At 36.6% G+C, this 25014-nt stretch overlaps 2 protein-coding genes across 3 annotated transcripts in view; one reads left to right on the forward strand and one right to left on the reverse strand.

The window, feature by feature from the left end:
* The window catches only part of LOC110453756, a 37043-nt gene extending 30008 nt beyond the window's left edge, over positions 1 to 7035 (reverse strand). The window contains exons 1-5 of one of the 2 annotated variants that reach the window (XM_021502891.1): positions 7003 to 7035; positions 2808 to 3892; positions 2459 to 2538; positions 1448 to 1491; positions 163 to 359 (exon numbers count right to left, since the gene is read on the reverse strand). In XM_021502891.1, the coding sequence (XP_021358566.1) occupies positions 163 to 359; positions 1448 to 1491; positions 2459 to 2538; positions 2808 to 3881 (1395 nt within the window). In that variant the 5' untranslated portion in view covers positions 3882 to 3892; positions 7003 to 7035. Of the gene's footprint in view, positions 1 to 162; positions 360 to 1447; positions 1492 to 2458; positions 2539 to 2807; positions 3893 to 6756; positions 6846 to 7002 lie in introns of those variants that run through there. The other variant, XM_021502890.1, reaches the window with a different exon arrangement.
* A 196-nt stretch (positions 7036 to 7231) lies between these two features.
* The window catches only part of LOC110453749, a 43303-nt gene continuing 25520 nt past the window's right edge, over positions 7232 to 25014 (forward strand). Inside the window, exons 1-7 of the mRNA XM_021502877.1 lie at positions 7232 to 7332; positions 7443 to 7522; positions 9161 to 9284; positions 16529 to 17502; positions 21521 to 21607; positions 21993 to 22202; positions 23774 to 24605. Coding sequence (XP_021358552.1) covers positions 9191 to 9284; positions 16529 to 17502; positions 21521 to 21607; positions 21993 to 22202; positions 23774 to 24605 — 2197 coding nt within the window. The 5' untranslated portion in view covers positions 7232 to 7332; positions 7443 to 7522; positions 9161 to 9190. The remainder of the gene's footprint in view (positions 7333 to 7442; positions 7523 to 9160; positions 9285 to 16528; positions 17503 to 21520; positions 21608 to 21992; positions 22203 to 23773; positions 24606 to 25014) is intronic.

Here is a 25014-nt window from a genome sequence, read left to right on the forward strand (position 1 = left end):
ATCTTCAGTTTTCCTGTTAATCCATGTTATAAATCTAGGCTGTTAAGTACAAACATTTGCTTCACCTTTCATGTAAATTAATAACCAAAATTTAAGGAATTCACGAGTTTCTTTCTAACTTTCTATAAACGATTATGCTGTTACTTCTAAATCTGTCCTCACCTCTTCCTCCCCTTCCTCTGAGGAAGATGATGCCTCAAACCCCTGACCTCGGCCATCGTTCCCAGGGAAATCCCCAAGGGCTGTGGACAGTGTGGAGACTTTCTGAAGAAGCACTTGTACGATGCCTTTAAACTTCTTAATCTGCCCTTCTCTCTGACTGACACGCTCTTCCAGGAATGTAACACACTCTTTCAGTCCTAAATAGAAAGTATTATCATAATTATCACAACTATGAACGTTATGCCTTTACTGGACAAAACCTTGTCACCAGGACCAACTATACCTCTCACAACATACTTGGTAGGTCGACTGGTCCTGCATGATAATTGATTGGATTGTCCTATCAATAATATTGGAATAAAAATTAAATGTACTTTCACTTTCATTTCTACTGCAGATATATCATATGGTGATTTAATTTTTCGCTAAAACATAACTTCATTATTGTAAACAAAGAAAATCCCAAATTACAATTAAAAAGTACGACATTTCTTGTCAGGAGAGCTAAACAGATTTGTTCGTTTAGGGTTTTTGCACCTTTGCAACAGCTACAAGGTTATATGAAGCCCATGCTGTCTGCAGATGATGGGGCCACCTAAGGTGCCATATCTAACTGAAATGTCATAGCTTAGTGGCATTATTCTGATGACAGGCTAATTAATCAGAGGGTTCTATGGAGACACTGTCGAAAAAATATTGAGTGAGAGTGAAAACACGAGATAGCTTTAAGTCCCAAGTTTTGTAATGAGAGGCACCACATCTAATTTGGTCGCCTTGATGCCCCTAATTAGAGGACAGAGAAGATCACTTCTGATTCTACAAAGGTCATATACATGTACAGTATAAGGTGCATTGTCTCTTACAATCATGCAGTGGGGCAGAGCAGGGCAGTTCTTTTCTCTTGTTGAATGTTCCCAAATCTGCCACCAGGACCAGGTGAGAAGACAGATTCTATCACCACTGTAGACTACATGATGGTCTCATCCAGATCAGTCTACTACATTTACATAGGGGTGAAAGAGTTCAGAAGAGAAATGCTGTACATGGGGAAATTTTTCGCTGCAGTATAACTTTCACATTTTTTGCCCTCCCCATTTAGGGCGAATTTATTATGACAGCAAATATTAGTATACATTATGTAAAATGTAGTAATTGCATGTGAATGGTAAAATTAATGCTAGGGAAACACAGATTTTATCTGCAATAGGTGAGTGTTTGATTGGACGAAAATTTGACAGTATAAAGTAACTCCGAGGATATAGGACAGTAACATGAATTGTATTACCTGATACTTTGGCTTCAGAATCCTCAAATGTCTTTTTATATTTCCTACAAAAATAATATTAACTTTGAGAATAATCTTACTTATCAACCTCAAGTTTGTATATAGTGTGATTTTGTAAACAGATGGGCATCTTATTATAAGATGTGTGATTTTACACGTGGAGTAAATTGAAATGCTGAAATGTAATGTCTGCCTACATAAGCATGATATCCTCCTGCACATTATTTTACATTTTTGTTTTATCTTAATAATAATAATAATAATAATATTCAACATTTGATATAGCGCCCTATCTAGCTAACATAAGCCACTCTAAAGTGCTTCACAGTACACAGATATACCATAAGCATATATATTAATCAATACAATTTTGAGAAATTTGCAGGAGCTGCCTTATGAGGCGCTAACTACTAGTCCTATGCCACCTGGCTAATATCTCCCTATGTGTGTATGCCTGCGTGTGTGCTGGAGATGTTCCATAAATACAAACATATATATATAAAATATATAGCAAACGTTTTGAATTATAAAGGTGTACGTTATTATAATTCAAGTGTAAACAAAATATGAACTTAGTCTTCATACATTATTACGCAAAATAAACATTTAGAATGAATATCAAGTTAAAGCTACATTAAAGTAAAGTGTATTTAAGGATTAACTTGAATATATTTTTCATGTTATGATGCTATAACACAAAAAAACAGAGTGTACTCTAAATAAACCGCGAAGCGGTTTATGATGAGAGTACACTCCGTTTTTTTGTGTTATAGCTCCATAACATGAAAAATATATTCAAGTTAATCCTTATAATTTAATCTACAATGTACTATACACAATCCCTGTGGAAATCCACTTTTATTGATGGACTCTTGTTTCTTAGAAATTATTGCGCCGCTGTATCAACCAATCAAAAGCGATGTTACAAATGGTGACGTCATTTTTTTACGTTATGGGATGATAACATACATTTTTTTAAATTATTATATATTCTGGCAAAAAAGGACTTACTGTTGTTCTTCTGTCAGTTTCTTCATTATTCTCCTGTTTGATAACTTCAGGTCATTTACATAACTGAACAGGGCCTGAAACTAAAAGGAACAGAACATGTGTTGGCTATTATATTGTAGTGGGAAAGGTGTAGTGAAAAGAATACATGCATTTTCTTTCTAGGTTTGCATAACAGTATATTAATTGACACTTATAATGTTTGTTTAAATACAGTTATAAATGGAAACTTCATCAGGAGTTGATTCTCTTCTGTTGTTTATTTGCTATGTTTTACCACAAGAGGTCTTCTGTATACTTGTGCAGGACTTAAATTGAGGTTTGAATGATAAAAAATGACAAAACTATTTACCTCGCTGTAGGCTTTTTGTACTGTTGGAGAGAGACCATTGCATTTAGTTGCTTGTTCAGAAGATTTTTCTGTCATTGCTGGATTGCAGTCCTGGTCTTGAAGGACATGATTATCTCCCCTGCCATCTTGCATGTCGAGACATTCCTCAATCATCGGTTTATTTTCAGGCACACTAGTACATGTAAGTGGCTCTACTGTGTGTGATTTTTCTAAAGGTGTATGTTCAACTGGAGAAACATCTTCAACTGGAAAAATATTTGATATACATCCATCGGAATCCTGCCAGCTTTCTTTACCATCTTGACTAGGAAAGACACTCTGACCATTGTAGAGTGACTTTTTGAGTGGTTCCTCTTCATCTGACCACTCCAGTATGGTCGCATCTACTGGAACGGTCATATTAGCCTCTGTTCCAAACTGTGGGGTTGCCCCTATGTCTGCTTGAACAGATATATTAGCCTCTGTTCCAAACTGTGGTGTTGCCCCTATGTCTGCTTGAACAGATATATTAGCCTCTGTTCCAAACCGTGGGGTTGCCCCTATGTCTGCTTCAACAGATATATTAGCCTCTGTTCCAAACTGTGGTGTTGCCCCTATGTCTGCTTGAACAGATATATTAGCCTCTGTTCCAAACTGTGGGGCTGCCCCTGTATCCACTGGAACAGATATATTAGCCTCTATTCCAAACTGTGGGGTTGCCTCTTTGTCCTGTGCTATAGCTCCACAAGGGCTTTGCTGTACCGCGGTGTCCATTTTCACAGTCTGAGGGCCCTGTTGCACCCCTGTGTGAGTTTTGATATCTTCTAACCCTTTCCTTATCTCTTTATGTTGTAACTCTGAGCTGTCAGACCTTCCTGGCTTCTTACCGTCTTCCTTTTTTGCTGAACCAATTTGTTTGTCTCGCTGCGACAAAGACAAATGATTGTTGTTGTTGACCTTTAGACCCCCAGGTGCTGACAGATCTAGATCAACAGATGACCCTTGATTCTGAGAAATGTGATCTGCCTTGTCTGCTTCATGTTCATGTAATTCATCACTTCTCTGGTTGTTTGAGTTATCATTACCCATTTTCATCTAAAACTGAACTAAAATGAAAAATAAAATATATGAAACAATACATAAAACCTCTTAATTGCTGCATTAAATATTAAATGAGTAAATTTTCGCTACAAATTCAAACAGTAAAACTTATTTCCTAACTGCTGGATAATTGGTTGCCCATTTCTTCAATCCAGTTATAATTAAATCAATTTATTTATGTCTAAAAATATGTTGACTTGTTAAGAAAATAAGAAAAAGCAATGTAACATGTAGACTTTGAAAAGAAACCTATTCTGTTTAACCAGGTTACTCAACCAAAATGCATACTGGACCCATTAAATACTGCAACCCAGTGAACTTAATACACTTAGGCAAACAAGAGGCCTGTATCACCAATGTGTAATTTAATGTTACGGTGACATATATTACTGCAGTGATTATCTATAATCATTGCAGCAATTTATGTCACTGTAACATTAAATTATGATGAGTATAATGAGTATTATTCAAGTACCCCTGTGAATTAATATTAAATCAATATATATGGTTCTGCCATGAAGTTCATATAAACAATTATACTAGTAATAATGGACAAACACAACCGCTGTATCCCTTCATTAAGCTACAGACCAACCATCTGAATGTCGTGGGCTCCATAGCTCATAAGAGGCACAGTTGTCTAGTGGTAGGACGCCGGACTCGTGACCCAAGGGTTGCGGGTTCGAGTCACGGCACTGTGTTGTAATCTCTGAGCAAGATACTTTACTCCGCTTGTTCCAGTCTACTCAGCTGTAAATGAGTATGTGGTTGGGCAGTGCTAGAATTGTAGAATGCTAGCTGTGAGCGTGAAAATGGCAGCACCAGCTGTATGCTCCCCAGGGAGTTGAGAAAGATATTGGCTGGTTGCAAAGGCCCTATAACCATGGATAATAATTTGTGAACCGCTTTGAGACGACCTACAAACTAGGTTGTGGTAAAGCGGTATATAAGAACCTCGAATCATTATTATTATTAATTATAAGATGACACTGTATAGTTTAGCATTGGACCTGTGTTAGGTTGGTTATGTGGGCTAGTGTCATTTATTTGTACACAACTTGATGGCAATCTACCAAGGAAAGCTACAGGACAAATAAACTGTCTTTAGGCCGATGCATAAGTTCTATAAAAGGAGTTGTTGAAATTATTAACACAAGTGACATGATTGACTATGACAGTGGGTGAAGCTCATTTACTTGTACAATAATAAATCTGTATGGCAAAATATCACAACAGTAACATCTGAGGATCCGGAACACACATAGGATTCTGGTAAAAACTGGATTTGAAAAAAAAATCAGTCTATGACTTATAAAAATATGCACACAGTACAACATATAAAGAAATTGACCTTTGGACAATATTATTTTTAGAAGATGACTACACTGAGATAAAAAGTAAAATGTCATCCAAATTTTCAAAGAGTGCATGTCTGCAAAGAAAAATCCCAAGAACAACTTGGTGAGTACGTTAGGCAAAATGAAATGTTGTTTATTTTAGTTCATCCTACCTACCCTAACATTAATTTGCACCTACACACAACCTATTTTTTTTATTCAAGGTAGCACTGTTAAAGTCAAGATTTCTCTCTTATATACAAACAAAACAAAAAAATGAAACGAAGAAAATTTATTTATACCGATATGTAACTGGAAACAATATCATGGTTGTTTGTTTGGTCACTGTTACAGTGGTCAAACAAGTTGTTTAGTTTGACACGTGTAACAGGAAAGAGAATAGTGTGCTTCCACCGAGGATCGAACCCTCGATCTCCATGTTCCTAGTCGGACACTCTACCACTGAGCTAAAGGGAAATTCCCTCTAGCTCGAAGGCAGAAGGCGACCTTAATCCTATGTACAATAAAAAACCTGCCACACTACTCCCCCTTTTTAAATGTGTTCGCCCTCGAACACCACAACCCAGGTTCTAACTCCCTGTCATCACAGAGAGGGCCACAGACACCATTTGAAACAGGAAAGAGAATAGTGTGCTTCCACCGGGGATCGAACCCTCAATCTCCAGGTTCCTCAGTCGGACGCTCTACCACTGATCTAAAGGGAAATTCCCTCTAGCTCGAAGCTAGAAGGCGACCTTAATCCTATGTACAATTAAAACCTGCCACACACGTAAATATTTGAAACTTTTTTTCAAAATACTTGGGCCGGGTGTAAGTGTGTGTGTCGGTATGTCTGTCAGGTTGTGTGTATATATAATGTACATGTATTATATCAGGTTGTTATTGTGACGTGTGAGAGATGAAAGATAGTATTGGCCGTCAGACAGACACTTTAACCCTGCATGAGCCCATATGAAGGTGGGAGCCCCAGCTGAGTGCCCCACGTGTATCTCAACACCAGTCTACACGTTAACCCTAAGCATGTAGAGATCAATATGTATAGCTCATGTACTTTACAGCCACAGAGTATTAGGGTAGGTACATGTACGCCTAATTACATTTTGTGCATGAAATATACTTAACAGTTCAAAACAATAATATCAAATAATTTCAAAACAATATATTGATTTTACTGTACTTAAATTATAATGTAACAAGTATTCAATAAATCCACTACATCTGTGAAAATGTCTGGTAGTATTTTATAGGAGACTGGAAAACCCATATGGACATAAATTACTTGTGTGACACTCGTGTGACATTTTGCTTCCGTGAAAAAATATTTTGTAGATTTCTTTATATTAATAATCATCGTAGATTTATTTCCAAATGGAAACCGTAAATGAAGAGCATGTGAACACACCGATTCTACAGAGCTGTATAATGCTATGATTCCAATAAAGGAATATAATGATAAGATACGATTAAGCAGACACGTGACATACAAAATTCAATGAAATGAAGTATAATACCTGGTTTGAAACCTTTTCTGTTGCAAATACTTGAGGCAATGCACCACAGATCATTAGTGGGGAAAATCTACTTTCGTTTTGTCTTTGACTCATTTCCTTTTGCTATTTTTAGCATTTGTAAAAAAAAATCTTCTTACGTCACATCTAAATCAATGGAACATGACCATATATTTTTTTCATTTGATACGGTTGACACGTTTAGTAACATAAAAAAACCTATAAAAATATATGTGGAAATTTACTTACCTCGCCATGGCGGTGTCGGGGCAAATCATTTTCCGTCTTAAAAAGGTCCGCACTTGATAATTTCCGGTTTTAATGCACTGTAATTTTTTGGCCAAATTTTAAATAATATTTTTTTATATATTTTGCAAGTTATTTAAATGCCAAAAAAAACACCATTAGACGATTTTTTGCTTATATTTAAGTAATTTACCAAAGTTACTTTCGGTTTCATAATTTTACTTCCGGGAAGAGGAAACATACGCCATTTGCATGTCATCGTCGTCTTTTTGACAACAAACACTAAGGCGTCGTCCTTGATCATGATAAAGAGTTAGCCATTTATAACCAATGGTATGCATGCTATCAAAATTAATCAAAGGCTATGTTTTTTTAAGGAAACAAATAGGTGACAGTCTATTTATCTCTGTGATATAACGTTATATCAAATTGTCTCTTGTCAGTTACTGTAGGTACTGGAGCAGGGACACATCTACCTATGAAACAAGAATTGCCGGTACTGCAGTTCCTGTCTGTTGTTAGGGTAAGTGGAAACTCGAGCTAAGTAAGTTACTTAGTACTACATTTACCAATGTACGACTAGTTTTATATTTCTACAAGAAATACGAGACTTTGCGCGAATAAAAAATTATCATGAACAGTTTTCCCCATGGCCATGGATTTTAGAGTTTTGAGATATTTTGAAAGATTTTCAAGACACTTTTCAAGGTACGCCCCAGGTCTTTTTTGGCACACTGTTTAAGTTATGAAGCAGTATTTTCATGCACACAGATCAGGTCCAGTACACTATGTCGATTGAGCTACATATACATCAGTACATTGTAGCTATAAAGACCTATAGGGCCCTATAGCTATATATATTCACCTATAAATTATAGCTGTATTGAGCTATATTTTCTCAGATTTGAATTTTCATTAAATTTAAAGCAAAGTCGCATAAAACAATAAGGTTTATGGTAATGTTGACTACAAAAAGCATACATTTAGATGTTAATTTTCATTTTTCATAAATGTAAAATTTCCGTTTTTTTACATCATTATTTTTTTAAAAGAATACTTATATTTAATGTCTTTTGTTATCAACCTAATGATAAAATCTTCTTTTAAAAGCGACTTAATTTGTTTTGTTTTCCTTAAAAAAGATAATTACATGAAAATAGCTCAAAAGACCTATTAAAGGTCTTTACAGATATCTAGCTCAATCGACAGAGTGTACTGGACCTGCAGATTATATACACATGTATTTATTCTGACAGTATACGTGAAATATGTATAGGATATACAATCCTTTAAATTGACAGCTTGCAATACAAATATAATTGTAATTTGGTATTTCATAGCACTACTTTTTTTATTAAAACAATATCTTTGCGTTTGGTTTTTCATGTGTTCATCTATTTCAAGCTTAAATTGTTTAACGGATGTTGTGTTGACTACATTTCGTTGGGAAGTTATGTTCCATATGTTAACATGCAGTTCTCTGTGTGATCGAGTATACATAGTTTGTTACATTTACAATGTATCTGATAAAACTCTTGATAGATTTAAAAGTTATGGCCCTGTTTAATTTGTTTGAACATTCTTTAGTTGTGAATAATTCTATGATTCTTTGTCATATTATTCAGAAGTAATTTTATAAACCTCTGTCATATCACCATACCTTCAATAGGCTAATATGGGTAATGTTAATTTCTACAAACGCTCTGTGTAAGATAAACTGGGAAGTCCTGGTACGTCTGTACTTGTCCTGGTAAGTCTGTACTTGTTTTGTTTCTTGATGTTAAAAAACCTACTGGTCTGCCTGGAAACCAACGGTGGACCAGCAGCTAATTCCACCACTGTCAGAAATGCCATAACCACACTGGTAGAAATTCTATATATGAAGTATCCGATATATGATCTGTCATGTTATGTATCGATCTATGCCACTAAAGATAAATTAAGTTTTAAGTATACATATATATATATCAAAGGTAAGATCAAATCAAGTTCAAAAATAGTAAGTTAAATTTTGAAAGATTGAATTGGCACACTGCAAGTGCATTGAATTTTTGATCAATAAACAAACAGTATGATCATTCATCTTCTCAGATGCCAGCTAGTTTAAAAATTCTTGTGGTGTCTGTCTGAATTGACAAAAATGTATTTGCTACATTTTCAGATTAACTGAGAGATCAGTACAACAAGAATAATGAGTTCATCTCACTTGCATACGATTGTCATCAAAAATAAGGATGAGCAGTCGTTGAAGCGATTTGAAGTAAATGCACCAGAGAGGATCAAAGGTAAGTAAATAAAGCCCACTAATCCTTTAATGGACGAACATATTGTAACATGTCAGCCCCGTATAACTTTGGTGATTTTAACCACGGCTGTCTCGGCCCTGCAGCCGATTTGTTTACATATGGCTGTGCGCCTGTGTGACCGGTTTTCACTAAATAAATAACATCAATGTCCATTTTATAGTCCAAAATGTGGTGTTGTACATCAGTTTTGAATGATGATTGTTCAAATTACAACTATAGAACATTGTAGAAATGACACATGATTTCCATGTTAATTTTGTATTTATCGACCTCTTGTCGGCATTTCAAATCGCTCTCAAAATCACCATTTTGGAAGCTGCATGACTATGCGAGATGCTCGAAACTACTTACATCGATTCTTTAACTTCCTAGTCTTGTAAGCCACATTAGATTGATGGACATTGAGTCATTAATATGAATAAAATGAATATGCTTACCTTTTTGGCCACTGTTTATGTTTGGGGCTTATGCACTTGTACATAAGCCAGGGATTTAATCAAATACATGTTACAAGCCAAGCTACTAGTCAGTATATATAGCTTGGCTAACAATGATTATATTGAGATCCTAAATGATACTAATTAATAATAGATATTGATGAATCCCTTGCAATGTAAATAATTGGACACTGGCCTTTCTGTCTATATTCAGTGTATTGACTATGTGTGTATGGGAGATGGGCAGCGACCATATATACATAGCGAGGGCCTAATGTAAACAATCACTTGTGGGGGGATCTGTCCATATTTGGTTGGGTGTAAGTCGAGAGGGACATCGACAGTATACATGTGAGGGGCCCGACTGGTCAGTGGTCAATGATGGTAATTGATAGGTCACGTGCAACCAAACAGCAGTCTGATTGGCCGAAGGAATTTTGGATAGCGTCACTTCAGTCCAGCGACCGTAGCAAAATGACCAGTCGGAAATAATCTTGAGTTTCATTAATTACTTTGTCCATTAATCACGGAATTATTTTAAATCAAATCAATATACTATTGAGGTCTCTTTTCATATAGCCTGTTGGGAACATATTAAGAGTTTTAACCAAGCGGTTACCTAATATTTACCGGACAGGGGATGTATATTTACAACTGTGCGTGAACTTTCGCTCCGGACAATGGCGAGTCGTCGACCTCGATCGACTTTGAGGAAAAGTGTTCCATACAATACGTCTAACCCGTGTAATTGGACCATAACGCAACTACGCGAGGAATTGACGAACATTGGTATCAATGCTCCTTCCACAGGTATCACCAAAGCAGGTTTGAAGGCATTGTATATGGACAATGTGCAGCGTCTCGCCCGAGTGAACGTACAACACTGTCAACAATCCGAGTGAAGTCAATAGCACAGGACAGAGTGGCAATGTTATGCCCAGTATTCCGAGTGTATCAACCAATAGTTGTATGTACTGGAGTGTTTAGGTATCAATTCAGACTGTTATAATGGACATAGTTTCCACATAGGAGCGTCATTGGTACATCTTCCCGACCACCTTATTTAAGTGTTGGGGAGATGGTCCTCAGATGCGTACTGCAGGTATATCAGAACTCCAAATTCCTCAATCAGAGAGGCCCAAATAGCACTGACATCTACCAGATAGATCATGGACAGTCGGGCAATTGTGTGCAAGATTTGCAATAAGCCCATGATAATGTCTGATGTTTATAAGCCCACATATATCATATTCGCAGTTAAGTAGAAAGCAACAGATATTGTAGCATTGTCCTTCCATACATGTATGTGCATCTCTTGCTTAAGCCAAGGTTGTGTAAAAACTACTTGGGATTATTGCAGGATAAATGTGGTAATTCTCACACCATGCTTGCGTATATACGTACCGGGTGACCTTTAACTATAAATGACACCCGACAACGAGTCAAATACGTAGAACACGTGGTACGTGGTAACATGATGCTGTAACAATCCAAGACCATCACGTCTCATATTCAATGGAAATGCATACAGGTACTGCTCACCAGTAGCTATATATGTATATAACAAGACCAAAATTTGGATTAGGCAACATACATAACTCATATAAACCTATTTCATTTTATTATTATTATTATTATTATTTTTTGGGGCACTCAGCTATATTACTAAGTAATAGAAATTTAATAACTAATTTCTAATATAAAAAAAAACTTCAAAAAATTGTAAATATGTAATAATATTACATAACATCTATAATTAGATATAACAGTTTTAGACATTACTATATATGTCCTAACCCAATACCGAGCCGGAGCAATGTAACCAAAGAGTTACAGCCAGCTTGAGTTTACGGGCGGCGACACCAAATTGTCCCATAGTTACCTATAATGTCGCACTGGAGCAATGTAGCCAAAGAGTTACAGCCAGTCCGCAAAAGGTAACATTTTAAATTTAATTGTAACATGTTAGATGCTATTCTTAATCCGGTTTGGTATAGCAAGGTATACATAGGAGTAATCTTGGTAACAACAAAGTTTGTACTGCTACGAATATTATACTCGCACTCAACTCAGTATTGCAGCAAAAGTCTGCAGATCTGAACAACAGAAGCAATCAGTCACAATTTGTAGCAAACAGGACTTTGTCTACACAGCTACAAATCCCAGCTGCCAACTGAGTTAAAGAATAGTATCAACAATAAACAGTCTATATGCTGAGTTCGCCCCAAATGCCAATATGATGTTTTTTATGTACTTGATGTATTTCTGTATACAATTATACTTGTGCATGATTATGGATGTTTTCTGATATGTATGTATGGTAGGATATTGATTAAATGTGTGTACAAAATCTATCTTGCTGTTATTTGTTAATTTAAACTTTAAATGATGTCTTAATATAGATGTTTAGTCAGTTGGAGAGACCTCTCAGACCTCTCCTGGAAACTTCTTTAGCGTTTCGATAACTATATATATATAATTACCGGCATCTGACGTCACCACCGCATGGAATCCCATAAACTTGGTCTAATTTTAATCTTTACCTTTAGAAGTATTAAATAGTAGATTTACATGTATTTTTCTACTCTGTACAATTATTTTTATAACACAAAGCACATATCGTTTGAGCAGATATTATGAGAAGTTGTGTGTGATTAATAAGGTCTGTTACTTTTACATGTAATCCTATGGGAATGGAGTGTCTCTGGACCTCTCCCGAGTAGTAATATTTTGAAGGTTATAAATACAGGTCTGATCAGACATTTTTCTTCAGTTCATCAGCGGTCACTGTCAGACGGTCGCCTCTGAACAGGTCAGTCTTAGGAATTTCTCATACTTTTGTTTTAGGCTTATAATGCTCACGTCATTTAATGTAGTTCTAAAGTATGTATAGACATTGTCATCGGATGTAAGGGGAAATTCTGGTATTTGGCTATTTATATCTGAATGGTCATTTTATTACAAATTACCTGAACAGTTGAAGTTTTCTTGTATTTTTGCTGGTCTGCATATCAGATTATAATTTAGGTGGCTTCAAATAATAGAGTAAACACAGTCAGTTAGTGTGGGCTAATTGTATAACTTGAGAGTAGTTGTGTACACATTGTTATTGGCTGGTGCAGGAACTTGTATTGATGCCTTAGCTTGTTTGTACTGTAATATTGTACTGATCTTTACTCTGTAAATATACCTTGTTATTTAACTTGTTCCTTTAATAAATTATATTTGTACTTGTCTATTTGGCTCTTGGTTGATATTTAGAGTTTTTCGCATTGTTCAATTAGACTACTAGACAATTTTTATTTATTAATTTCTGACCATTGTTCTCGGACCTGACATCGAGGATATATAACATATCCGACCTTGATAATCTAGGATCCAGGAAGCACACTATATTGGTGAAACAAGAACCCCCATACTTCTTCGACAGGGGCCGGTGAGACGCTTGTTACAATATTATGTATATCAACCCTAAAATCTTCTGCAGGCTAATGGGAAGATAGAAGGGTTGACTTCCTGTATTCTGATAATTTCAAGGTGACTTTAACACCAACCCCTGTGGTTTTTTCTACTGCATTCTATTGGGGACATTTTAATCATAGCTACATCTAATTACTGTATATATATCTGTTAAGTATTTCAGGTCACCAGTCATAGATAGAGTTGCGTTTTTAGCTCACCTGGCCCGAAGGCCCAAAAGGCCCAGGGTACTGATATTGGGCCTGTAGCATGCTGGGATGAAGGGCTACCAAGTTGGTTCAAATAAATGACTGACCAACTTTCAAGGTCACAGGGGTCAAATGTCGTAAAATCTTTTATCGACTTCTCAATAACCAAAAGGCCCAGGGTACTGAAATTAGACATGTAGCATGCTGGGATGAAGGACTAACAAGTTTGTTCAAATGAATGACCTTGACCCACTTTCAAGGTCACAGGGGTCAAATATGTTAAAATCTTCAAACAACTTCTTCTCAAGAACCAAAAAGTGCAGGGTGATGATATTGGGCCTGTAGCATGCTGGGATGAAGGGCTACCAAGTTTGTTCAAATGAAAGACCTTGACCCACTTTCAACCTAATGTCCTTGTTCGACATTCAAGGTCACAGGCGTCATATGTTTAAATCTTTTAATAGGATCTTATGAATGAAACACTTATATTCTGCCTGTAGCTGTATTTTAGTCCACTTTTAAGATTACAAGTGTGAGATTAATACCAGGTGAGCGATGCAGGCCCATTGGGCCTCTTGTTTACCTTAATTTTACAACAGCCTGTTCCTTTATGAATTGGGAAATATATAGCACTATTTCTAATGAAATTGTGAATATATTCCTCATTTTTCAGCTGTAAAACTGAGCAAAAAAAAAATCACTGTACAGCTAATATTGTTCAGTATCAAGTCTATTAAGAACTTATAATTCAACAACCTAGTATGAAGTTGGTAAACAAAACCCCATATGTTCAATTTTCCACCACAGAAATTACCATATGACAATATGCAAACCATAGAAGGATTAATATGGTGAGTAGTGAAGTGTATGTGGGGCAAGGCAAGGTATCAAGACACAGAAAACACAGAAAACACAGAACACTTACATTACATTAGAACAAAATAGAAGTTTATTAATATATAACTAGGGCCAAAAAAATATATGAAAAGCTAGGGTTCCCGACCAACCCTAGCTTTTTACCCCGACCCAAAACTTTTTGATGAAAAAAAAAAAGGAGAAAAAAATGGAAAAAACCGCAGATTTTAGAAGGTTCCTTGCCTTTCAAAATGGCTTCCAGCTCCGTGTTGCCGCTAAATGTCAGCATATGGAGCACAATTTGCCTTCAAATCTACCTTGTTTATGTAATTCTTTGTTTTACATACAATAGTAGGGTCATAATCACATGACCACATGGTACACAAAAATATACAAAAAGAACATTTAATAAAAAAAATCTGACCTACTTACCCTTGTCTTTTTGCCCATGCAACCCTAAACAGACATATTTTTTTTGGCCTAATATCTAAAAAGAACAAATCCCTCAGCTATAGCTGAAGACAAAATATACACAGCATTGATTGTAGATTAATGCCATAGAGATAATAGTTTACTTGGAAAACTGAAGTGTGAAGAAAGATGCTGAAGCTGGAAAAATTGATACAACAGTTTTTCCAGTGATGATGAATTGGAATATGGAGTAGAATTCCTGAAAATATATTTTTGATAGACATTGCTTAGCAATCTTGTTCCAGGTCCCAAATATACAGTTTTATTAAGGGGCATACCTATTCCAGGTCAATGAATTGCATGCTCAATCAAAAATTATCAACAAGAAGCTACAGTGCCTGCAACTACTCTTTTTATCTACTCTTTGAAATTATTGGTCAGACAATTGTATGGTAATCCTATTTTCTTCTGGGCAACCCTGGCGGCCCATTGTCTCCTGGGCAACTCTGGCGACCCATTGTCTCCTGGGCAACTCTTGCAGCCCATTGTCTCCTGGGAAACCCTGGCGGCCCATTGTCTCCTGGGCAACTTTGGCGATCCATTGTCTCCTGGGCAACTCTTGCAGCCCATTGTCTCCTGGGCAACTCTGGCGACCCATTGTCTCCTGGGCAACTCTTGCAGCCCATTGTTTCCTGGGCAACTCTGGCAGCCCATTGTCTCCTGAGCAACTCTGGCAGCCCATTGTCTCCTGGATAACTCTTGTAGCCCATTGTTTCCTGTGCAACTCTGGCAGCCCATTGTCTCCTGGGCAACTTCTGGCAGCCCATTATATCCTGGGCTTCTCTGGTTCAGCCAGTTGTATATACATAATTTCAACAGTTTGACAGTTTAGAATTAGGGTGAAATTATTTTCTTTATGTTATGTGGTGCCAATAGGTGGCCTGATGGTCTGAGAATGAGATTTGCAAGTGTAAATCCCAACCGCGTGTTACCTGTATATATCACAATATTGCAAAATCTCATTCTCACTTGCAACTGGTACAATAATTAGCTATTCAAAGAAAGGATAAACATTCATGGCATGTAATGTCATATATGAAAAGCATGTACATTATCAGGCCACTCTTTAGCTCACCTGCCCGAAGGCATAAACGACTGAGCTTTGGTCAGAAGCATCCTTAGGGGATCAAATGGGAACAAATTTTGTATAAATGGTGGGTCTGGCCCCCCTGGGAACTCGGGGGTGGAGCCCAATAGGGGAAATATAGCAAATTCTTTAAAATCCTTCTTCTTCTGTAGGAATGAAAGGATTTATTCCATATTTGCTCTGAAGCATCCATGGGTGAAGGGGAACCAATTTTGTATAAACCATGGGTCTGGATGGCCTAGGGTCTGGCCCAACCCTTTGAGACATAGACCCTGGATAGTAAATTTAAAACAGTTGAGATACCCACCCCAAAACCATATATTCAAATGCCTGGCATAAGGTGACAAAAAGTAGTCATGGTATTAGAATAGAACCTGGGGTCTGACCGAACCCCTATAGGGACCTAGTTTCTGAGTCACAGCTTGGAAACAGTTGAGATCCCCACCCCATAACCATACATTAAATTGCTGGGCATGAAGAATCTAATACAGACATACTACAAGAATTGGCATTGGGGTCTAGCATATTCCCTTGGATCTCCTTTGGAGAATGTTTTGCCATGATTGCTTAGATATCCAGGTGAGCAATTGGGTGGACTCATGAGCATTTCTCCTACTCTAGATCTCTTGTACATTATTCTACATACAATTCTCCAGAAGATATGAAAATAACAATATAATTCTTCTTTTCTTTTTTTCGTTTTAGAACCATGTTCAAGACAGATTTTGATAATAGAGCTGAAAGATGTGTTATCATGCCAGAGTGGGATGGTAAAGGATGACTTAGACATCATTACCAGTGAGACAGGCCAAAAAAATCAGAATAACCCCCCTACCATGAGGGCGCACGTTCATCTAAATAGGGGCAGGACGGACGCGATTCTGAGAAATCTAATTGAGAATAAGGACCAACTGCTGGAGAACTATATACAACAACTTCTGGAACATAACATCCAAATCAATGAGCTGGACCTCTCAGGGCACCAGCTGCTGTTTGAAGTGTTACTGAAAGACCAGGCAGACATTGATGAAACTGTGGACATGTGTCTGACACCCTTCAAGTTCTGGTTGGTGGAGGAGAGTAAACTGTCCAGTTTTAAACCCTTCTCTCCAACTTCATATGATGGAGTACAATGTTATTTGGAATCATATGGTCAGGAAAATTTGTTTGTTGATCAGGGCTCAAGTTCCAGGATAGAAACTGTTACCACAAGAATCGGGAAACATTCCAATGAGGAAACTGTATTAGGTTCTAATGATTCAAAAAGTAATGGGCAAGAATTCAAAACTGTAACAAGTGATGAACATATTGAAGATCATTTTGATCAGGATGTAAATAGTGAAGAGAAAGAAAAATTTGGTTCGCAACCAATCAAAATTGATGAACTGAAAAGACTTAGAAGTGTCGATACAGGAAAATCACACTGTCAAGAAAAAGGGTTCAGTGACCAAATGTTTGAAAGTACAGGGACCGCATTGAAGGAAAAAGCAAGAAAAAGACGAGTACAGGAGCGATTCAATATTGGAGATTTTTCAAAATCTTCTGGCCGAGAAACTGATTCTATTGGTAATGACGTCATAAATCCCTCCAAAGTTACAATTGAGGACACTACTGAAGCCCTTGGACTAGTTATGAAAACACCAGCATCTTATTCAGTGGGGGAGAATACTGAGAAGAGGGTAACATTCTACATTAATGTCATCTACATTTATATATATATATCTTTGTCATCTACATTTGTATATATATATATCTTTGTCATCTTCATTTGTATATATATATATCTTTGTCATCTTCATTTGTATATAAATATATCTTTGTTATCTACATTTTTTAGCTCACCTGGCCCGAAGGGCCAAGTGAGCTTATGCCATGGTGCAGCATCCGGCGTCCGTCCGGCGTCCGGCGTCAATATTTTACTTTAAACAACTTCTTCTTAATAACCAAAAGGTCTAGGGTGATGATATTTGGCCAGAAGCAAACTAGGATGAAGGGCTACTAAGTTTGTTCAAATAAATGACCTTCACCTATTTTCAAGGTCACAGGGGTCAAATATGTTAAAAACTTTAAACAACTTCTTCTGAATAACCAAAATGCCCAGAGTGATGATTATTGGCTAGTAACATACTGGGATAAAGGGCTACCAAGTTTGTTCAAATGAATGACCTTCGTCCATTTTCAAGGTCACAGGGGTCAATTGTCTTAAAAAATCTTTATACAACTTCTTCAGAATAACTAAGAGGCCTAGGCTAATGATATTTGGCCAGTACCATGCTAGAATGAAGGGCTACCAAGTTTGTTCAAATGAATGACCTTTACTTATATTCAAGGTCACAGGGGTCAAATATGTTAAAAACCTTTAAACAACTTCTTCTCAATAACCAAAAGGCCTAGGATGATGCTATTTGGCCAGTATCATGCTGTGATGAAAGGCTACCAAGTTTGTTCAAATCAATGACCTTCGTCCATTTTCAAGGTCACAGGGGTCAATTGTCTTAAAAAATCTTTATACAACTTCTTCCGAATAACTAAGAGGCCTAGGCTAATGATATTTGGCCAGTACCATGCTAGAATGAAGGGCTACCAAGTTTGTTCAAATGAATGACCTTTACTTATATTCAAGGTCACAGGGGTCAAATATGTTAAAAACCTTTAAACAACTTCTTCTCAATAACCAAAAGGCCTAGGATGATGCTATTCGGCCAGTAGCATGCTGTGATGAAGGGCTGCGAAGTTTGTTCGAATGAATGACCTTGACTTATATTCAAGGTCACATGGGTCAAATATGTTTAAAACCTTTAAACAACTTCTTCTGAATAACCAAGAGGCTTAGGATAATGATATTTGGCCAGTAGCTTGTTGTGATGAAGGGCTGCGAAGTTTGTTCAAATGAATGACCTTGACTTATATTCAAGGTCACAGGGGTCAAATATGTTTAAAACCTTTAAACAACTTCTTCTGAATGACTAAGAGGCCTAGGGATAAGGTATTTCGCCATTAGCATGCTAGGATAAAGGGCTACCTATTTTGTTCAAAAGAATGACCTTTACTTATTTTCAAGGTCACAGGGGTCAAATATGTTTAAAACCTTTAAACAACGTCTTTTGAATAACTAAGAGGCATAGGGTTACGATATTTGGCCAGTAGCATGCTGTGATTAAGGGCTACCAAGTTTGTTCAAATGAATGAACTTCGTCCATTTTCAAGGTCACAGGGGTCAAATATGTTTAAAACCTTTAAACAACTTCTTCTGAATAACTAAGAAGCCTAGGATAATGATATTTGGCCAGTAACATGCCAGGATAAAGGGCTACCAAGTTTGTTCAAATAAATGACCTTTACTTATTTACAAGGTCACAGGGGTCAAATATGTTTAAAACGTTTAAACAACTTCTTCTCAATAACCGAAAGTCTTAGGATGATGATATTTGGCCAGTAGCATGCTGGGATAAAGGGCAACCAGGTTTATTCAAATGAATGACCTTTACATATATTCAAGGTCACAGGGGCCGATGATATTTGGTCATTAACAGGCTGGGATGAAGGGCTACCAATTTTGTCAAAATGAATGACCTTCGCCCATATTCAAGGTCACAGTGGTCAATATATGTTTAAATCTTTAAATGACTTGTTCTGTATAACCAATAGGTCCAGGGTTATGATATTTTGCCAAAAGCATGCTGGGTTGGAAGACTTTAAACTCTGTTCAACCTAATGTCCTTGTTCGACATTCAAGGTCACAGGCGTCATATGTTTAAATCTTTTAATAGGCTCTTATGAATCAAACACTGATATTCTTCCTGTAGCTGCATTTTAGTCCACTTTTAAGATTACAAGTGTGAGATTAATACCAGGTGAGCGATTCAGGCCCATTGGGCCTCTTGTTTATATATATCTTTGTCATCTACATTTGTATATATATATATATTTGTCATCTACATTTGTATATATGTATATTTTTGTCATCTACATTTGTATATATATATATATATTTGTCATCTACATTTGTATATATATATATATTTGCCAAGAAGCTTTCACAACAGTACTTTCAACTCTAGACCACTGATGGCATGACTCATGTTGCATATAATCTATTGATATCAAGCTCACACAGGTCAAAGTTGAACGTGTATTCATGTTTTTGGTACTTTTGTCCAATTTAACTGTAGTTCAGATGTTAATTTTGGGGGAAAGTGGGGAGAGGACAAATTTCTTTTGATAGTGTATTCTAAATTATTGACATGTTCATTTACTTCAGGTTTTTTGTTCTCTCACACATGCTAATTAAGGTTTCACTTCAATACTTTATTAATTATTATAGCTATAGACTCTAAGACATTAATTCACATAGGTGTAAGCTTAAATTATTAGCTCACCTGGCCGAAAGGGCCAAAGGGCCATGCAAGCTTATGCCGTACTGCGTCGTCCGTCCGTTAAATTTTCCATCAACTTTTTCTTTTGAACGACTTCTTTTGAAGAACTGGAGGACCTAGGGTCATGTTATTTGGACAGTAGGTACCTGGGATGGTGTGCTATAAAATATGTTAAAAATTTCAAACAACAATATCCTAAGAACCATTTGGACTAGAGTCATGATAATTGGGTATGTTTTGTAGATCAGCAGTGCAAATCTTTTTCTTAATTACAGTAATGAGGTCAAATGTCAACTTTAAGTGCTATTTAGGGTTCAAATGTCAACATTGGTTAAAAGCTTGAACAATCTTCTTCTCAAGTTCCATAATTATATAAGGCCCAGGGTCATGATATTTGGCCAGTAGGTACCTGGGATGGAGTGCTATTAATTTCCTCATTAAAATGACCTTGACCTAGTTTCAAGGTCACAGGGGTCAAATATGGTAAGAAATTCAAACAACAATATCCTAAGAACCATGTGGTCAAGAGTCATTATACTTTGGTATATTATGGAGACCAGCTGTGTGAATCTTTATTACTGTAATGAGGTCAAAGGCCAACTGTAAGTGCTAGCCGGAGTCAAAGGTCAACATGGGTTAAAAGCTTTAAAATTAAAATTTCACAAATTTCAAACAACATTATCTCAAGAACCTTATGAGAGGTGTTAAAATGTCCTGTGTTTTAGTTACTAAATTTGGTCTGAAGTAACCTATATGTCAGTTTCATGTAACAAAAGAAACAGGTGAGCAATACAGGCCCTCTCGGCCTCTTGTATTATAATTTCTCCCAAAGACTTCAAAGGGTTTCAATTTGACACTTCTAGTCCTAGCTTTATATAGTCACCTGGCAGTGAAGTGCTAAAGGTTTCAGTCACTACTATATACATGTATAGCTAATTGAGGGTCATCATCTCCTCCAAACATCTTTTCTCACTTGATTTGAATTGGGATAATCACTCTTTCTTGGTCCAATGGATAATAATTGAAAGCATATAGTTTTTCTCAAAATATTAACTATTTAGTAAATCTGAATAATAATTTTTTTATGAATTTACATTATTATTCTTAGATATTGGTACAATTGATCAAGATCAGTCATTATTATAACAGTTGTTTATTAAAAAATGAAATTCATTTAATTCCATAACCTAAATATAAACTCAAAATCGCTGTGCAGGATGAATACATGTTGAAAGTAGCAATAGGTAGTCCAAAAACTCGAACAACCTAGAAAGTCCTCAATTTACTAGTCAATTTTATTATATATATTTTTTATTTCTAGCTGGCTGAGCTGAATTCGAGAAATGATAAAACGTTCATGGATTTGGATAGAACCAAGTACATCATCGAGGGTAGTGAACAAGAACAAGTAGGTTTCAATAAATTTGTATTGTAATAACAACAAACTACATCTCCTATGCATGATCATATACAACAAGATGCTAACGATTGCAAAACAAATATCCACTGGTATGGTTAAATATAATATAATTACTGTATACCAGGAATTAATGGTTGCCTAGTCAAATTTTTGCCCTTCGACAGTAAAATCCATTTTTGGTCGTTATTAAATTCCCCCTTTGCATTTAATTAGGTATGTTATGTTGTTAACAAACACTAGCTATTAATGATAAAGTCGCACTCATTTCCGAGGGTGAAAAAGGCGATTTTTTTTCTAACAAATGTAGGCAGTGATTAAGCCTGGTTTTGGTCTCGAAGATAAAATCTACAATTTCTACCATTTTGTTTTGTAGGGAAATGACAGTACATGTATTAATGAGACAGATGCGACAACTAGAATAAGAAACATGCTTTGTATACTGCTGAAGCAGGCTTTTATCAGTGACCAAAGTGAGGCCATTCAGCGGTTTAAGGAAGTGTACGTAAACATGTTGTCAGACATGTCAGCCTTCTACAAATACCACTACTACGTCGAATCAGGACCCAAAGAGCTTATCTTACTGGTAAGGCTGTAGAATCGGGCTAACATGACAGGTATATTCTTGTTAAAGGTGTATGCTATGTTACTGTGACGTAAATCTCCTTTCTCAAAGAGTTTGCACTTGAGAAAATCTGAAGGATATAATAAAATGTTAATGAAGACTTGGTTTGCTGGTGGTGATGACACTTTTGAAAATACACCAGAAATATTAATTACATAGAAATAGGGTTCTTCTCTCAATATATAGGATCTTCCATGAGTTTCCATTTCATACGAGATTTATGAAATGAGTCTTAAGAATATTTCAATTTTGCCTAGCTAAAATGAAAAATTTGCGACGAGTTTCATAAATTTCATATGAAATGAAAACGAGTGTAAGATCATTTTTATTACATAATCAAGACTTGTGGCATTTATTCGTGTAAAACGACAATTTTCATGCATCCTTGAAATGTAAAAAGCCGGGCTGATAGGTCATATTGCATGGGTTAGTACGCAAAAACAATATGACAGGGTTATATTCACTGGAAAACAACACTACTATTATGTGATAAATATATATCCTCTCTGCACCCCTGGAATATGTCATGACAAAGTCAAAGGCTCTTTATGCAACACCTAACAGACAAGATGATACTAGTAAACTAGTCTGAGGTCTTGGATGAAGATCAAAGGGAATCGTGCAGCAATGTAGCAGTAACTTTGACAGGTTTTGAAGTTGAGTGTAGCTTCTCTTTAATTTTCAAAGGACTGGTATCAGCCTAGCGTCCGGTCAGGTTTACGTAACCAAAATCAGTCAAACAACTAATAGCTTCAAATTTGTCACAGCATATATATATAAGGTTGCTGATGTAAGATGTAAATATCAAGGGCAAAACCCTTGCATTTTGATGATGTCACAACTCGAGTACACTCGAGTAGAGTTAGAGGCACAGTAGTCTAGTGGTAGAACGCCAGGCACGTGACCAAAGGGTTGCAGGTTCCAGTCACATCACAGCACTGTGTTGTATCTTTGAGCAAGATATACTTTACTCCGCTTGTTCCAGTCTACTCAGCTGTAAATGAGTATGTGATTGGCCAGTGCTAGAACTGTTGAAAGCTAGCTGTGAGCGCAGAAATGGCAGCACCGGCTGTATGCTCCCCAGGGATTTGAGAAAGATATTGGCTGGTTGCAAACGCCCTATAACCATTAATAATAATTTGTGAACTGCTCTGAGACGACATACAAATTAACTAGGTTGTGATAAAGCGGTATATATGAACCTCAAATTATTATCATCATTATTAAGTAGGTGAATTTGTCACAGCATACAGGGTTAGCTAATATGCGTGATATAAATATCAACAGCAAAACCCTTGCATTTTGATGTATCACGACTCCAGTACACTCAAGTAGGTTTTTATTTTTAAGTTCATGATGTTGTATAATAATTCATAGTTAGCGTATGTATGTAGGTGGAGATTCCTAAGAATAGGTTTCTTATAATTAGTTATATCTGAACCCAAAATATGTGTGTTTCTGTTAGAATCTCAAACCAGTGGGAGAACATATTACTAGGATACATATAATTGTAATCTTTATGTTGTTTGAAGCTGGTAGCTGGATTTAAGGAAGGAAAAGGTTCCGAGTCCTCTCAGCGCTTACTACAGGAATATACACAACTCAACCGTGACCGCAGTGTTAAGGGTCAACGAACTGATGCACACCACAGCTTTGATGCACACCACAGCTTTGATGCACACCACAAACGTTACCGCAATGAAAAGAGCAAAAAATGGGAAGGAGTAAGCCAAATAAAAGACTCCGATAAATCAGGAAGAACGTCCCCTGAAGGTGGCAATGAGATTGAAGACGGAGTGGTTCCGACAAATAACGAGAAGGGAACTGTAGAACTAACAGATGGGGAGTTGAAGGCGAGGGCAATGGGTAAAATGCCAGTTGAACATATTCAATCCCATTTCTTTCATGCTGACACACCTGAAACTGATGGTTGTGGTGTAGAGGAAGGCAATGTCAAGCCACACAATAGTCACCTTAGTAACGTGGTGTCATCCAACTTTTCCTCCTCAGAGACACATGGTGGTGGAGGGCGAAATGAAGATTGTCACCCTATACCTGATACTGGTGATCCGCTGGATGACAGCAGCCTCAGTAGTGATGTCGATCTTCATGGCGATGGAAACAGAGAAGATAGTTACGATGCAGACGACGATTCAGATTTCAATTGTGACGAGGGTTTTACTAATAGTTACCCTGGTGTGCGTACCATACCTGAAGGCTCCCATGCCGATTCGAGAGGAGGGGGAGCTATGGGTGCTTCAGGGGAAGAACCATCAACGACTGATAGATACAAGGCATTTTTAAAATCCTGGAAAATAAACCTTGGAGACAACGGTGAAAAATGCCTGTGCTCTGCTTTACAAGGTAATTGATATACATTTATGTATTAGTAATAGTTTAACAGTCTAGCTAGCTGGTTTATCATGCTTTAGTTCAGTTGCTTATCGCTGCTTTAGTTTCTAGATTTTTTTTAAAATCAATGGGGGATTAAGTAAGATGTTAATCTGTCATTTCTATATAGTTAGTAGTTACAATATGGTTGGTTATTTCTATATAGTTAGTTACAATATAGTTGTTTATTTCTATACAGTTATTTACAATATGGTTGGTCATTTCTATATAGTTAGTTACAATATGGTTGTTTATTTCTATATAGTTAGAGACAAAATGGTTGGTTATTTCTATATGGTTAGTTACAATATGGTTGGTTATTTCTATATGGTTAGTTACAATATGGTTGGTTATTTCTATATAGCTATAGTTACAATATGGT

Source organism: Mizuhopecten yessoensis, unplaced genomic scaffold, assembly GCF_002113885.1.
Source record: "Mizuhopecten yessoensis strain PY_sf001 unplaced genomic scaffold, ASM211388v2 scaffold7493, whole genome shotgun sequence".
Taxonomy (NCBI): Eukaryota; Metazoa; Mollusca; class Bivalvia; order Pectinida; family Pectinidae; genus Mizuhopecten; species Mizuhopecten yessoensis.